This window comes from Astatotilapia calliptera, chromosome 14 (genome assembly GCF_964374335.1).
Source record: "Astatotilapia calliptera chromosome 14, fAstCal68.1, whole genome shotgun sequence".
In the NCBI taxonomy this organism is placed as follows: Eukaryota; Metazoa; Chordata; class Actinopteri; order Cichliformes; family Cichlidae; genus Astatotilapia; species Astatotilapia calliptera.
Genome location: NC_137435.1, coordinates 7,365,948 through 7,382,640, shown reverse-complemented (window position 1 = coordinate 7,382,640; position 16,693 = coordinate 7,365,948). Strand labels below are relative to the sequence as shown.

At 36.9% G+C, this 16,693-nt stretch overlaps 1 protein-coding gene across 4 annotated transcripts in view; it reads right to left on the bottom strand.

The window, feature by feature from the left end:
* cntn5 (contactin 5) overlaps positions 1 to 16,693 on the bottom strand; it is a 114,608-nt gene that overhangs the window by 37,363 nt on the left and 60,552 nt on the right. For 2 of the 4 annotated variants that reach the window (XM_026191357.2, XM_026191358.2), the window contains exons 6-8: positions 6,119 to 6,214; positions 4,624 to 4,647; positions 2,757 to 2,960 (exon numbers count right to left, since the gene is read on the bottom strand). In XM_026191357.2, coding sequence (XP_026047142.2) covers positions 2,757 to 2,960; positions 4,624 to 4,647; positions 6,119 to 6,214 — 324 coding nt within the window. The remainder of the gene's footprint in view (positions 1 to 2,756; positions 2,961 to 4,623; positions 4,648 to 6,118; positions 6,215 to 16,693) is intronic. The other 2 variants (XM_026191359.2, XM_026191360.2) reach the window with 1 other exon arrangement.

The window sequence follows — 16,693 nt, the reverse complement described above, 5'->3', positions numbered from 1 at the left end:
CTCCGGGTCATATATGCACTTGATTAATTAATCTGTGCATGTACAGATTATATGCATTATATGCACATTATATATTTGTTTTCATTAAAAATAGCACATTTAACGCTCTTTAAATTAAATGTTTTTAAACTTCAAAAAGAACATAGACGTATACAATGTGCTATTAAGAACAATGACAATTATTTTCTTTCCTTTTCAAATGTGTATTCATTCAAGGACAGGGAGTTGTTTTGACTATGCCTCTACAGTATGTTGGCCAAAAAAAATCATTCTGACATCCGATATATCTATGAACCAGAGGTCTTCAATAATAATTTAGTAAAGTGAAGCAGAGAAAAACATGCCCATGCATAGATGTGCCTGCAAACATTGTCTTTCACTGATATTATTGACACAGTAGTGAGACAGAAAATATGTTATGACATTAATGACAGCTGTGCTGCCGAAGCCCAAATAAAAATTGCAGCACTTATCTGTATAAACGATAAAAATACACCATAGATTTTGGTTGCATTTCTGTATTTATAAGGTACTCTCCCAGCTACATGAGATTTATTGATGGATAAATTCCTTATTTTTCACTAACCATAAGACATGAATATATCTGCAATTTTTAGTCCAGTTTCTTGAATTTTGTTTTATTACCTCAGATTTAGCTACTGTTTATCCCTATAATGCCATTTGTATCATATTTAATACATGAGTTTCTGAGACCTCTATCTCATCAACATGATCAATACTAAACTCTTTTTTTTTGTCTAAAATTGTTGTTAACAAAAAGTTGCCAAAAACACCCAATGTATCAAATGCGATATCATAAACACCATGATATAGCAAAAAAAACCCAAAACTTTTGTGGATTTTGTAATAAGGGTTAATAAATATCTCAGTTCCAAAAAAATCGGAATTTTCTGGCTATTTTTTGATGGGTTGGGTCTTACGGAGTTAATATAAAAGCATGCATCCATAACTTCTGAAGCTGTAATCAGTTTACTATCAGTGACAATTTACTTTGTAATGTTTTTATGCATAACAAGTATCAACAAAGGCAATTATGTGACAGCTTAAAGCATGCACACCTAAAGTAAACACGATAGGCCGCTAACGCAAAGCTGATTAATGTAAAACTGCTTTGAGGTTTGTGTTGTATTTAATGGAAATAATATATCTATATGTTAAACAAAAGAAGGATGTTAGAGGGAAAGCAAAAGCAACAAAACAGCTACGTACGTATATGCTGTACGTGCTTTACACTGGTTCACATCCAGAACCACAGCAAAATAATGCTATGTAGGGCAACACTGTGCAATTGCTTCGAAATTCACTAAAGCAGAAAATCAAAGAGGTGTTTCTGAGATGAACTGTTTTTAAAAGGTGTATTAGTCTGGAGTTTAGCGTTTAGCCCCGTTCTGCTGAAGGTGGATTGTGATCTGACGATCAATGGCCTCCAGCTGGGTATAATGGAACCCAGATGCTTGTTTTGATTAAGAGAGTGAGGGCTGGAGCTGACAGTGGTGAGCCACGCACAGATCCAGCTTGAACTGTCTGCTGTGTAATAATCACTCATTTTTACTGAGGCACAGATTGCAGTGTCTAATTGGTCAGACTCCAATGACTGAAGGGTGGGAACAGCACGGCAACATTTGGGCGACTGCTGTGAGGTGCGCCAATGTAATTTTCAGAATTTTACACCCAAATTCACAACATAAGAGGCTGCTAAGCATCATGAGATTTGAGCAAGAGATGCCAAGACGTTCTTTGGCGTAATGGACCTACAGGTGTAGTGATTAGATTTGGCCGTGTTGTGTTGCAGGTGAGGGTGCTGTTCTTCAACCCATGTGTCATTACCAAATAGGACACGGTTGGTGCAGAACTCATTTTCCTTCGTTCATTCACTATTTGAAAAAAAAAAACACAGCAACAACTAATCTTCTGTTTCTTTATCCAACCATGAAAAATATTAAAATGCTAATAGCCGACTGACCATATGCCCTTATGACTACATTTTGCAGCTCAGTTACAGAGACACAAACCAATTTAGCACTGTTATGTGCAAAGTGTTTTGTATGTCTCAGAGGGCCACTTCACACAAGGTTATGCAAATACAGAGCAAGAATCTTGCCGGAAGGCATGTAATTGTAAAGAGGTAAATTTGCGTTGTAACATTTGGAACAAACGTGTTTCTGAGGCACAGAGGCCATTTCACAGATTCACTGGGGATGTAATCTCAGTGGCTCTTTGAAACCTTGACAAAGACAGGCACCTGCGTGAAGTGATGGACGTTTCTCTGTGTAGTCGGATGTAAAAAAGCCTGTAGGTGAAATCCACACCTGTATCCAACAAACAGCTCCACACCATGGCTCCTGAGAGGCTAGTATAAAAGAGCAAATTCCCATCCACAGCAAGGGCCATTGATTCAGTTAATTTTATGCAGGAAAATGATTTCCCCGATGGCCAGTTTCACCAAAGCACATTGTGAGCTAAGAAGGCTCCCCGCACTAATGTTAAAGCATTGCTCACTATCTATTTATGGTGTGTATGGAATTCAAAACGCCCTCTACAAACATGAGGCTCAGTGGAAAGCAGAAGAACACCCGACTTTATTAACCTATCTGATCTGAAATTTTCCTCCAAATGCATTTCTACACAATATTGTACACACACAGAATATAAAATGTAGTTTTAGCTTTCTGTTACTGTCAAACAAACATTGAACTTTAAAATGTTCTGTGTTATGTACCCAAAAAAACACTCACCGTCGGTTTTCAGTGTCAGAGGTGTTGGGGGACTAAGAACTCTTGCATTTGTCACTGTGTTTTTCACCAGACAGATGTAACTTCCTACATCAGAGGGCTGCACCTTCGAAATATAGAGGTTTCCCGTGTCCTGGGAAATGAAGCGTCGACTGTCCTCGGCGACAAACGAGGGGAATTCATTAAACACCCAGCTGTAGATAATCTCTGAAAAGCAAGTTAAGACAGATACTGTACACATTAGGAAAAAAACTTTTACATGTATGAATTTTGATCAGCTCTTTATCTGTGTAAGAGTACCCAAAAAGGTCTTCTTAACCTCTTTAACAAATAAACTATTGCAATGTACTGAAATATAACATTTATATACTAAAAATACACTGGTTATGAAATGGTCTAAAGTACTGTATAGACGCATTTTGCATTACTGCTTATTGCCTAACACTGCTTAATGCTCAATATAATACTGAAACAGTGATGATTTAAAGGAGTCATGAGTATGGATTTTATGTAGCAACAAAGCCAATTGATCATCACAGACTAAATTAATCTAAAAAATAATATTAAGGTGCTTAAAGTTCAGAGAAGAAGACTTTAAAGACCCTGTTATTTGCAGGGAGGTTAATCTAATTAACCGGTGATTATCAGAAAGGTAAAACTAGCATATGATAGGGTATCATTCCAGGACAGAGTGATTCCAATAAGCTTGGTCATGTGTATGAACGTGCTTATGAATGTATTCAGAGTCATTAAAAACAGATTTAGCTGGCTTTTATAGCAAATAATTCTGAATGATTATCGATGTAGATGGATCACAATCTTTTTTAGATTTCAAACAAAATGCAGTAAGAGTAGAAGATATAAATACCTGATACCTGTAATAAAGTACTTGGTAAGATGTATTGTATTTTAGCCATTTGTACCTTATGAATGTGGCAGAAGTGACAGTTTAATGTATGGATAAATGGATAGATGAATATGGTAAATACAGAGCTAAACTGTGACATATTTCCATGTGTTACACATTTATACATAGCCAAGATCAATATTAAAGTGTGAAACACAATTAAATTCAATCTGTGGAACGCTGCATCCCATTGAACATTGAACTTTTGTGCTACAACTCTTCGATCTGGATCCATAATCCATGAAAGAAACAGACAAAGAAAGGATAAGCTTCTTGTCTTCTTGGTAAATAATGAATAACTGATGTTTTAAAGATGCAACATTATTAGTGCACAGATCTTATGACTAAATTCAACACTCAATTTAAGCTCAGTGTTAGTGGACTCCTAAATACTGTATTTTAACAGATTACTGTCCAAAGTTAGCATCATATGTTGCTATTCTTCCCCGAAGAGGGAAGAACAGGTAAAATAGTGATATTCCAGATTCTGGTCCACAAGTCAAACAGGACCCTGTAAAACTAAAAAGAATAACTTAACACAGAATATCATTGCTGATATAAAAGATAACAGACCTTGTTCTAGACAATAAGCATTGTCAAAGACGCCAGAGTTTCATTACACTCTTTCTATTCTTTATACGCAGCATTTACCCAAAACACACAGAAACTTCTCAAAACCATCAAACGGAAGATGATCAACTTTTCATATCTCAGTGACTCACAGCTATTTTTACTCACAAGGCCTTTGCAAAATAAGTGACATTTTAATGTCTTTGAATCCTCCCACAGCCATTTTAGCCCAAACATTTTTTAGCACTCCCTCTTCAATATGAATTTGAACTGTGACACACCAAAGCATTCATCACAGTAGGATATTCTATGGATGAGGCATCTAATCAAAGTTTTTTGAGATCATTTTTCATTTCGTGTAAGCAATGCCGAAGAAATAAATCATAATCTTACCTGTATTGTGTTTTTGAGTATAATCTGTAAATATGAAAAAATAAGCATCAAAATAAAGGCTCAACAACATGTTGAGACTGGCCTCTCATATCCCTTTTAAACCTAAAAGTTAATATCACAACATAAAAAGGGGAGATCAAGTACTATTCATTTTTGGCCTAAAGTATGATTAGTGTAGCAACGCTTTTTGTGGATAAATGCAATGCTGTAAAAGCTTAGAAGCTTAGGTTTATAGTTGAGGGAAGGTAAGCTTATAAAATAGAAATCAAGACAACAATATCCAAGCTTGTTCCCTGACAAGCAGTTTGTATCTTACTGTATCATTTAACCACATATATACAAGGAACAGGTACAGGAAACCAGAAATTTCTTAATCAACAAGCTAAGGTCCTTCAATTATTCTGTGTAGCACAAATGTATTTTGTAGATTAAATTTTCAATGGATTTTCTTATTTACTCTTTAAATGCTGATTTTCTGTTAGACTAATAAATTTTAAATCTAATGCAGTTGCCCTGAATTACGCATTTAACGGCTGAGTGATTGTATAATATATTCTGTATTGATCCACTTGGCCCGCATAATGAATATAATGCAAGCAATTCAACACGGGGGACTTAAAGTATGTCATTATGAAACCTGGGTCAATTTTACAGTTTATAGTAGTAAGACTGCAACAAATTTCAAAAGACAGAAAATCACTATTTCCATTATGCTGTCATCATGCTAACATCATCGCCAGTGTTTGATTTCAATCACATGCCAATCAGAGTTCCAAGCATTCAAGAAGAGACCTTGGTCAAAAAATTAAATGCATGTATGTATGAGGGGTTGATTTTCAAACTCCCTGTGAAAAATTCATATTCACACATACTCCTTGAGCAAGGGCAACATCTGCACTATGACTGATGAAAAACTTTAAGGTTGAGAAAACTCTGTACTACACTTACATCTGTCAGTCATTACGCAACATTAATTATTGACTGCGTCTCTTTTAAACAAGCTATTTTGTCACCGACTCTCTGGTTGCTACCATGAGATGCAAAATGGCATCTAGAAATGTGTATGGGTGCTGAAGAGCACTTGGCAAACGTTCCCATGGGTGCAGTGCAGGAGAATGACAGAGCTGATGCAAACAGAAAACCTCATAAGAGCTTATATTTAAGGACGACTATAGAGAGGGATATATGGCATTAAAGATGGTGGCTGTGTGAAATAATTGGCCGTGTAACATTTCTTTCTAGTTGTAATGATCCAGTAAATTTAATCTTTCATAAGTGGAGTTCTGGCTCTTTGGTCACTGTAACTTGGCACACTAATATGAACAGCATGGATAGATGGATAGACAGGACAGTGAACAGCTATGAAATATAAATAATCAAAATACAATGCATAACATAAAAATAAACAGTGGGAGCAATAACTCACACTGGAGTGGTAATAAAAGCAAAAAATGAATTTCTTCTTCTGCCTGTGATTGAAAAACTAAACTCTTACCTGGTGAATGGGGAGGAGGGGTACACATGAGTACCACACCTTGGCCTTCACGCACAGAAACCCCACCCCGGGCCTTTGTACTGAAAGCACCAAGATCTAGAACAGCATGGAAACGAAAGCTTTCAGTGCAAATAAAAACAAATACAGTAAGATATAATGAATTTATACAGAACCATCATTATTTCTGCTGATAGCCTTTGACTTCATCATTTGATGAGGGAAGTAATTTTGATTTGGTGAGGTAACAATAAAGCTTTTGTTCTCCCCGAGTGATAGTACCTCCACAAAAACATGCTGTACTCAGCGAGAGACAAAGAACAAACAGACAGCTTATGTATTTCTTTTGAAACTACGTACTTTGAACCACTACAGTGGTAAAAAACAACAACAGGAAAATGTTAAAAGCCAGTAAAAACCAGAAAGTTGCATTTCCTTTTCTATTTTACTTTTTTAATAAGTTCTAATTTAAATCACATGGAACTTTACAATTATAGAGTTATGTGTCCAAGTATGTTTTTTGACCCTGTTGTTACTGTTCATGACTAGAACAATGGATGTTTCATTCCAGAATTGTAGCTTTTTGGAGCATAATGATGGCTGCTAACATTTAGCTGAAGCAATGGCAAAGTGTGGAGATCAAGTGACAGACCTCTAACCTGGGGCAGGTGATTAGGTCTTCATGGCCTTCATTCCATAGTCTTCACAATTATGCCTCAGAGTGACTTGTGAAACCGACTTTGTGGCACATTTAATGAAAATTGTGGTACATGCCCTTTAAATATCATGTTTATATATACACAGCATAGTCAGTGTCTTTAAAAACTGAAATAAAAAAACCCTCACTGGATTACTGAACTTTGTTTTGGTGAAATAACTAAAGGATAGTTCAGGTAGTGACCACACTGAAAGATTAAGAAAAAAAAACAAAACAAAAGAAAAAACATTGGGTATACGGCACTTTTTCATTTAAACACCCAATAGAATGACCTGCCACACAACTCTGATTTGCAAGCACTCAGTCCACACCACCAATCAATTTGCTATGCCCACCATTTCCTGTGCCTAGAAAGAGACAGATCCAGCACTAAATGGACAGTTTATCAGCTCCTGACAGTGAGCAATCTTGGAACAACAACACACAAAATTAAAAATCCTGGAATCCCAATGACTGAAGATAGCTTCTTTTAATGTCTAATGTCTTTTACAAACAACTGTGATTGATCTTTTATCTAAAATTGATTCCAGTCACATTTTACATTCAATTCAGTGTTAGATGGGGACAATTGGCTTGTCCACATTTCAATGTTTTTCACTGTTGTTGACTTTAGAGATAGGTATTTCTATGAGTTTTACAGAGAAATTGTTCTGATGCAGGAAACACATCTAGGTGACAAAGATCATGCAAAACTTAACAAATTAGGTTTCAAACATGTCTTCTATTCCTCCCATAGTTCTGGGAGGCGAAGGGGGGTGGCAATTTTGATATCCTCAACTTTGAACTATGAACATATTTCGGAATTTAAAGATAAAGAAGGCAGATATATATTGATAATGGGTAAAATTCAGGGTATAATGACTACTCTCTTAAATGTGTATATTCCCCCAGGCAGTGACTGGTCCTTATATGAGCAGATTTTGAATTTGGCAACAACAAGGAGTCAGGCAATTTTCATTTGCGGTGGTGACTTTAACGTCACATTAAATGCCAAGTTAGACTCTTCAAATGGAAAAGGCGATCAGAGGAGTACTGGAAGAAGAATGGTGCATTTTATGGACGATTTTGGACTACTAGATGTGTGGAGAGATTTACACCCAAATGACAGAAAGTATACCCACTTCTCAATTCCACACAATGTATATTCTAGGCTAGATTATATTCTCATGTTTAAGAATGACCTATTTAGAATTAAAAGCTGTGAAATAGGCGCTTGTACCATCTCAGATCATAACCCGGTTAATCTTGAGATCTGCCTGAATAGCAAAAATAGATCAACCTTATGGAGGCTGAATACAAACATTTTAAATTATCCAAATATTAAAGAGAGTTTGAAAGAGGAAATAGAAACTTATTTAGAGTATAATGAAAATGAGGAGGTATCTCCAGGAATATTATGGGATGCATTGAAGGCAGTAATTAGAGGAAAAATAATTAGTATATCCTCTTACCTGAGCTACAACATCTACATTCTGTGACGCTGGATGATGATATCAAATCTGACATAATAAAACTTAGGAAAAAAATAGATGATTTAAATATGATAGATATACAAAAGAAAATCGTTTTTATTAAACAACAGCAATGCGAGGTAGGGAGGAAATCACTAAGACTTCTGTCTCTTAAACTTAGGAAGCAACAAGCATAGAATAAAGAATAAAGAATCCTCTTAATGGACAAATAGAAACTGAACTGGGGAAAATTAAACTATGCTTCCTTTTCAGGTCTAAAGTTGCAAGGTGTGACAGAGGAACAAAATAAAATGCTGTTGTCCACAATAACTAAAGAAGAAATTTACTTGGCAATTAAAAGATTAAAGGGAGGGAAAATGGCGGGGCCAGATGGGTTCGGCCCTGAATGGTATAAAATAATGCAGGATCATTTGATCCCCACCACGATAAAGACATTTAATTGGGTAATGGAAAAGAAAATTATCCCTCCTTCATGGAGGGAAGCAATAATTTCCATTATACCAAAAGAAGGAAAAGATCAATTAGAATGTAGCAACTATCGCCCAATCAGTGTGTTGAATATTGACTACAAGTTGTTCACATCTATTATCTCTAAGAGATTAGAAATGATATTACCTAGGTTAATACATAATGACCAAACGGGTTTTATTAAACATAGGCAGGCCCAGGACAACATCAGAAAGGTTTTGCATATATTGCGGCAAGTTGACAAACAAAAATTAGAGACCTTAGTGTTAAGCTTAGATGCTGAGAAGGCGTTTGACTCAGTGAGATGGTCCTTTTTATACAAAGTGCTTGAGAAGTTTAATTTTGATAAATCTATAATTGATATTATCTCAGAGTTATACAACAAACCAACAGCTAAAATCCAAATCAATGGGGACCTCACCGAATCATTTATACTGGAACGAGGTACACGACAGGGTTGCTGCATTTCACCGCTGCTTTTTGCTTTGTTTATAGAACCATTAAGTCAGTGGATTAGGCAGAGTCAGCATATAACATGAGTACGAACGCCAGGAGGGGAACAGAAATTAGCATTATTTGCTGACGACTTACTTTTAACATTAACTTGTCCCTCACAGGCACTCCCCCATCTCATGGAAGCACTATCACAGTATGGTTCTTTATCGGGATATAAGGTCAATATAAATAAAACGCAGGTATTAACTTTAAATTACGAACCACCAGTTGAAATCAAGAATCGTTATAAATGGAAATGGGATGCAGATAGCATTAGGTATTTAGGGGTGGTAATACATCGTGACTTCACCAAAAAGTTCAATGCCAACTATGCCCCTCTAAATGAACCCATAAAATCAGATATACAAAGATGGAACACTATTCCATTTCTGGACCTACACTCCAGGATTGAATCAATCAGATTAAATATTCTTCCCCGACTGCTGTATTTGTTTCAGTCTCTACCGATTACCATACCACAAAAACAGTTTGCGGTATGGGATAGAACATTGTCAAAATATATCTGGAATGGGAAAAAAGCTAGAGTTAAATATAAAACGCTTCAATTAAAGAAAGAAAAGGGAGGTCGTGGGCTTCCCTGTCTACGAGAATATTATTGTGCAGCTCAGTTAAGACCGCTGATTTGTCTCTGTTGTCCAAACTACACCGCCGGATGGAAAGATGTTGAAGGAACAATAGTAAAAGAAATACCAGTTTCAGCTTTAATATTGGACATAAAATTACAGAATAAAATACATATGGCAGATAAACCTATACTGCAAATAATGATATCAGCTTGGAAAGAAGTAATAAAAATTGGTGGTTTGGAAAATGCCTCTAAGGTTTTAAGATGGTGTGCATATGATTCGGATTTTACTCCAAATCAATATGATAATAGATTCAAAAGCTGGATTTCAAAAGGTATAACCAATTATTATTCATTTGTCCATAAGGGTGCATTTCAAAGCTTTGAATCTTTAAGGAGTAAACATGACTTGGGATCTGATGATTTTTTTTAGATATCTACAGATCAGAAATTATTTTAATCAAAACTTAAAAGTGAACCTAAACGAATTACAATTTGTAGAAACATCCTTATTACTAATCAAATCTGAAGTGCAAAGTAAAATTATTTCTAAATTATATAACAGCATCCGGCGGTGTAAAAACGACATATTAAAGCGAAGTGGGAAAAGGAGGGTAATTTGACAATTACAGAGAAGTGTTGGGCTCACGCATGCAAGATACAGTGGGCTACCACTGGGTCTAATGTTTGGCGTGAATTTTGCTGGAAAAGCATTATGAGATTTTTCATTACCCCTGCTCAACAAAGATATCGAGGAATTGGTGATAAATGTTGGAGATGTGGTGGAGATGGAGCTAACCATTTCCACATCTTTTGGGACTGTAAAGATATTCGCCAGTATTGGTCTCTAATCCATGATCATTTACAAAATGTTTTTTCATTTTTTTTTCCTTCAACTTTTGAGACCATGTTTTTGTGCAATGCACCAGTGGATAAACTGAATTCCAACGACAGAAGACTCCTGTATATCCTTCTGGCCGCAAGTAAAAAGCCTCTTACGAGAAGATGGCTTAAGCCTGAACCACCAACGATAGAAGACTGGATACATTCTGTACAAGAGATCTATACGATGGAAAAAGTGTCATTTTCTCTTAAACTTCAGAGGGATACCTTCTACGGAATATGGTCTAAATGGACAGACTATGTTAAGCATATGAGGTGTGATTTTGTGTATGATGTTACAACCCTGAGTTCTACGTAAACCTACCTGCCCTGCTGCCTCCTAACCCTAGTTTTTTGTTTGTTTGTTTGTTTGTTTGTTGTTGTTGTTTTTTTTGGGGGGGGGGGGTGTTTTTGTTTGTTTTTGTTTTTTTCTTCTTTTCTTTTCTCTTCTTTTTCCGTCTTCTTTATTTTTCAATTATAAGTTAAAATGTGACAGCAAAGAAAATGTAAAAAGGCAAACTACTGTTATGTTCAACAGCTGTCCCAATAAAAGAGATAATAATAAAAACAATAAAAGAAGAAAAAGAAAAAAGTTTGCACATTTGCACATGCTTCACAGTTATGACTTTGATGTCACTGTTGTGCAATGTGCTCATGTCAGAAAACATGCCAGCACTGATAAAAGAAAAAAGCAGGAGTAATACAGTTCCGATAGATTGGAACAGGTCTTGAACCGGAACCAATTTCTGATTCCCATCCGTAGCTGTCTTGCCATTTTTTCCTGTTTTAATTGTCTTGGACAGCTATCCTAGAGATACTCTGTCATAACACCTTGGCCCATTTGGAAACAGCATGCCACCAGAGCACGGATGGAAATGATTGTCTCTGCGCTCCCTATTGATTCACCCGCAGCTGTCACCACCCTGTCTTCTATTGTCAGTGTAGCTTTGCTCTACATCTTTTCCCTTTTTTATTCCAACATAACTCATGCATTATCTTTGATCAATATATTTAATTAGTAAGCAGACAATGAGGAAGCTACATTGATTTTTTATCTAATGATAAAATAGGATAGAATATGAAATGACTGAGTGAGTAATTGGTGAGTAAATAACACAGACACGAGTACAGCCACAGTAATTACAGACCTACAACGTGGCTGCGGGAGTTGGCAGCAACCAGATGTGGATATGAGCGTTTCAGTATATTCTCTCCCTTTAATAAATTCTGCCAGGCTACATGTTGTGGAGAGAAGGGTCTTCTTGGGCAGCTTGCCTAAATTTGTCAATAATGAATGATATTCCAGACCTTAGTATATTTACTTTAAGGGCCTACACTTGCCCTGTGTGTCTGAAACACACGGTAAAGGTAGACAATTCCTGGGAAACAACTCCAGGCACACAGGAAATTCAACATTTTACAGGAAGAAGCAACACAAGGGGGATATCAGGTAAGCACTAAGAAATCTGAAGTACTATTTGATTAACAAGTGCAAAAAGCTATATAGACAGAATGATCATTTAACATACAGGACAAATTAAGACCAAGTGGGTGCTTCAGTCATTAAATATGGTATGAAACCAGAAGAAAATATAACGTTATTTTACAAGCTAAAGCTATGTACCCGAGTTAATATTATTGACTTTTTCAATAACGTAAAAACAAAAACAAAAAACATGGCCATTAAAGCTTCCAGAAAAATTACAAGTCAACATATGTCCATATAAATGTTTAAAATCCAAGTCAGTGATGAAATCTGCAGCAAGCAAAGGAACAGGTGCTTAATGTAAATCCGATATTTCAAGGTCAGTATGAATCAATTCAATCAATGAGCTTTACATCTGATAATGTAGAACATATCAGAGTGGTGTGTGTGGCTCTTCCAGTGCTTGATTTAAAGCATCCTGATAATTTCATTACTACTGTACAGCTTGGAGTGACTTGAGCCTTGGCCAGCCTCACGTCCGCAAAAAGAGAGAGGGGGAGAAGGACTCTTCGGAGAGAAAGATCAGACGCCTCCTTTCTGCCTGCTGCCTTCAAAGTCACGGCTGAAAAGCAGCCCAAGTGTGAGTTCAGTAGCTCAGAATTTCAAAACAAAGAGAAAAAAAGCATCCTACTGAAACATCTTTCGAACAGAGTACACGACCAGTGGATAGACTATATAGAGCCTTGACTCAACCTTTCCCCATGCACTCTGCCTTGTCCACTCTTTACTCTCTCATGACTCAGTGAAGCAGGGCTGTGATCAGTATGGCCGCTATCTATAGCGAGATAAATGAATACAGTGCATTAACATAGAGCCACCACCATAAATGAGGGACACTGACAGCCTACTCAAATTGATTCAGTCCAATAAGTTAAAAAAATGTATTTATTTAAAATAAATTTAAACGAATAATAAGATTAATTATTATTACTATTATTATTATTATTATTACTATTATATAACATAACCAGAGATGCAATAGCTCATCTGACTCACTATCCATTACAATTCACACATTACTGTAATGTGTGAAATAGAGAACAAAAGTTTCCTGAGTCATATAAAGTAGCAAAAACATTTAGGTGAACTGACACACACACAAGGGCTGTGAATGTTTATTATGATGATATTATGATGAGGCTTTCAAGATGTTCTCTGATAGTACTTATTAAGTTTTTGTGCAAAACAATATCAAGCCCATTAACCTTTAGTATTTTAAGTAGGCGTGAATCAAACTCAACCTGCTGCAGGTACTATATAGAAGTTGGAGGCTTCTTTCAGACCAGGTAAAGGACTTTAGTATTTACAGCGCTGTGCTTTAAATTCTACAATCTAACTGGGGTAATCATGTTCCAATCTAAAGTCAAAGTTACAAGAAGCCAGGTTTCTATATGCTGTTTAATATGCGTGTAATGCATTCCACAAGTCACATAGCTTGAACACTGATTTCTAGTTCAATAAAGCATCAATTACTCCATTAAAACGTTCAGTTTACATTGAAAAGAAGTACCCATATGAATCTGAACCAGGTAAAGCAATCAACCACTGTGCTACTGCATAAAAATGTGCAGTGCTAACATGAAAAGGGAAGGAAAAGTTGAGCTTCATGCTGAGTGATAAATACCCACCATTTGATATGCTGAAAGAGCGAAGGAAGGTTCTGCATTTAAATGTGTGCTGCAGGGCACCTTTCTTTGTTTCTGTGGCTAGCCTTTTGAAGGGCTGCACTTTAAAGAAATGTAGCCTACTGCACATTCACGCTGCTGAATATTTGTAGTGCACGAAGCAAAAGAAACAGTCACACAGATGTGTTATTTTACATGGTAGAAAAAACCCTGGAATGAATCTAGTGAAGAGAAGAAATGATTGGACTACTATTTCTGCTCATGGTTTAGCAAAGGCAGCTTCAGTCACACAAATCCCATGTTAAATATCATTATTAAATAAACAGCAAAGCAGCTGTTAAACATAGTACACAATCTTTGAAATTTTTTAGAAAGTTTCTCTTATTAGAGCTTATTTTTTTAATTACATCATAACAAAACATATGAATTTTGTTTTCTGTGCATACATATTTTTTATTGCTCTCAGGTATAACAGTTTAGCATAATGAACTATGTGTAAGGATTGTATCAAACAGCAGTACTTGCAGTGTTTGATACTCATTGAATTTTATATCTATATATATCTATATAGATATATCTACAGTGGGGCAAAAAAGTATTTAGTCAGCCACCGATTGTGCAAGTTCCCCCCCTAAAATGATGACAGAGGTCAGTAATTTGCACCAGAGGTACACTTCAACTGTGAGAGACAGAATGTGAAAAAAAAATCCATGAATCCACATGGTAGGATTTGTAAAGAATTTATTGGTAAATCAGGGTGGAAAATAAGTATTTGGTCACCTCAAACAAGGAAAATCTCTGGCTCTCACAGACCTGTAACGTCTTCTGTAAGAAGCTTTTCTGTCCCCCACTCGTTACCTGTATGAATGGCACCTGTTTGAACTCATCATCTGTATAAAAGACACCTGTCCACAGCCTCAAACAGTCAGACTCCAAACTCCGCCATGGCCAAGACCAAAGAGCTTTCGAAGGACACCAGGAAAAGTATTGTAGACCTGCACCAGACTGGGAAGAGTGAATCTACAATAGGCAAGCAGCTTGGTGTGAAAAAATCAACTGTGGGAGCAATCATCAGAAAATGGAAGACATACAAGACCACTGATAATCTCCCTCGATCTGGGGCTCCACGCAAGATCTCATCCCGTGGGGTCAAAATGATCATGAGAACGGTGAGCAAAGATCCCAGAACCACACGGGGGGACCTGGTGAATGACCTGCAGAGAGCTGGGACCAAAGTAACAAAGGTCACCATCAGTAACACACTACAACGGCAGGGAATCAAATCCCGCAGTGCCAGACGTGTTCCGCTGCTGAAACCAGTGCATGTCCAGGCCCGTCTGAAGTTTGCCAGAGAGCACATGGATGATACAGCAGAGGATTGGGAGAATGTCATGTGGTCAGATGAAACCAAAGTAGAACTTTTTGGTATAAACTCAACTCGTCGTGTTTGGAGGAAGAAGAATACTGAGTCGCATCCCAAGAACACCATACCTACTGTGAAGCATGGGGGTGGAAACATCATACTATGGGGCTGTTTTTCTGCCAAGGGGACAGGACGACTGATCCGTGTTAAGGACAGAATGAATGGGGCCATGTATCGTGAGATTTTGAGCCAAAACCTCCTTCCATCAGTGAGAACTTTGAAGATGAAACGAGGCTGGGTCTTCCAACATGACAATGATCCAAAACACACCGCCCGGGCAACAAAGGAGTGGCTCCGTAAGAAGCATTTGAAAGTCCTGGAGTGGCCTAGCCAGTCTCCAGACCTCAACCCCATAGAAAATCTGTGGCGGGAGTTGAAAGTCCGTGTTGCTCGGCGACAGCCCCAAAACATCACTGCTCTCGAGAAGATCTGCATGGAGGAATGGGCCAAAATACCAGCTACTGTGTGTGCAAACCTGGTAAAGACCTATAGTAAACGTTTGACCTCTGTTATTGCCAACAAAGGTTATGTTACAAAGTATTGAGTTGTATTTTTGTTATTGACCAAATACTTATTTTCCACCCTGATTTACTAATAAATTCTTTACAAATCCTACCATGTGGATTCATGGATTTTTTTTTTTACATTCTGTCTCTCACAGTTGAAGTGTACCTCTGGTGCAAATTACTGACCTCTGTCATCATTTTAGGTGGGGGAACTTGCACAATCGGTGGCTGACTAAATACTTTTTTGCCCCACTGTATATATCTATAGTAACAACATGATGACCTGCCTGTTATTGAAACTAGAAAATCCAATTTTGTGGAAAGGTTGTTTGGATGAAGTTGATGTGTGACAGTTGGCCATCATCTCACCTGACACACCTGCCAATCAACACAACATATCCCTAACCTCACTATCTGCTCAAACCACATTTTTTTCAATATGATTACCAAAGCAAAATGCACACACTTGAAGAACTGCAACAGTAAACAAAGAGTGACCAAAATATGATCCACAACCCCAGTTCCAAAAAAAGTTGGAATGCTGTGTGAATAAAAATTGAATGATTTGCAAATCTCACAAACCCTTATTTGCTTCAAATCAAATCATATGCTCTGGAGGTTGCCCAAAAAATGCATCTTTACTGATTTTAGATCAATAGAAATGAAACTTAAAAAGTATTTACACAAAACTAAAAAAGCTATACATAAAGAGTCCATTGCAAAACAGAAAACTGATTCTTTAAAACACAATGCTGAAAAACAACAAATGTGCCTCTTTAAATATGATGGTTGATACAGAGTCAGGCCAAGACAGTTTAAATTTATCGAAACAATGGTGGACTCTACAGTTTTATTTGGTACTCTACTTAATTTTACTGGGGATTACAGACATTTGCTGTCATTCAGTGCTGTCTGAA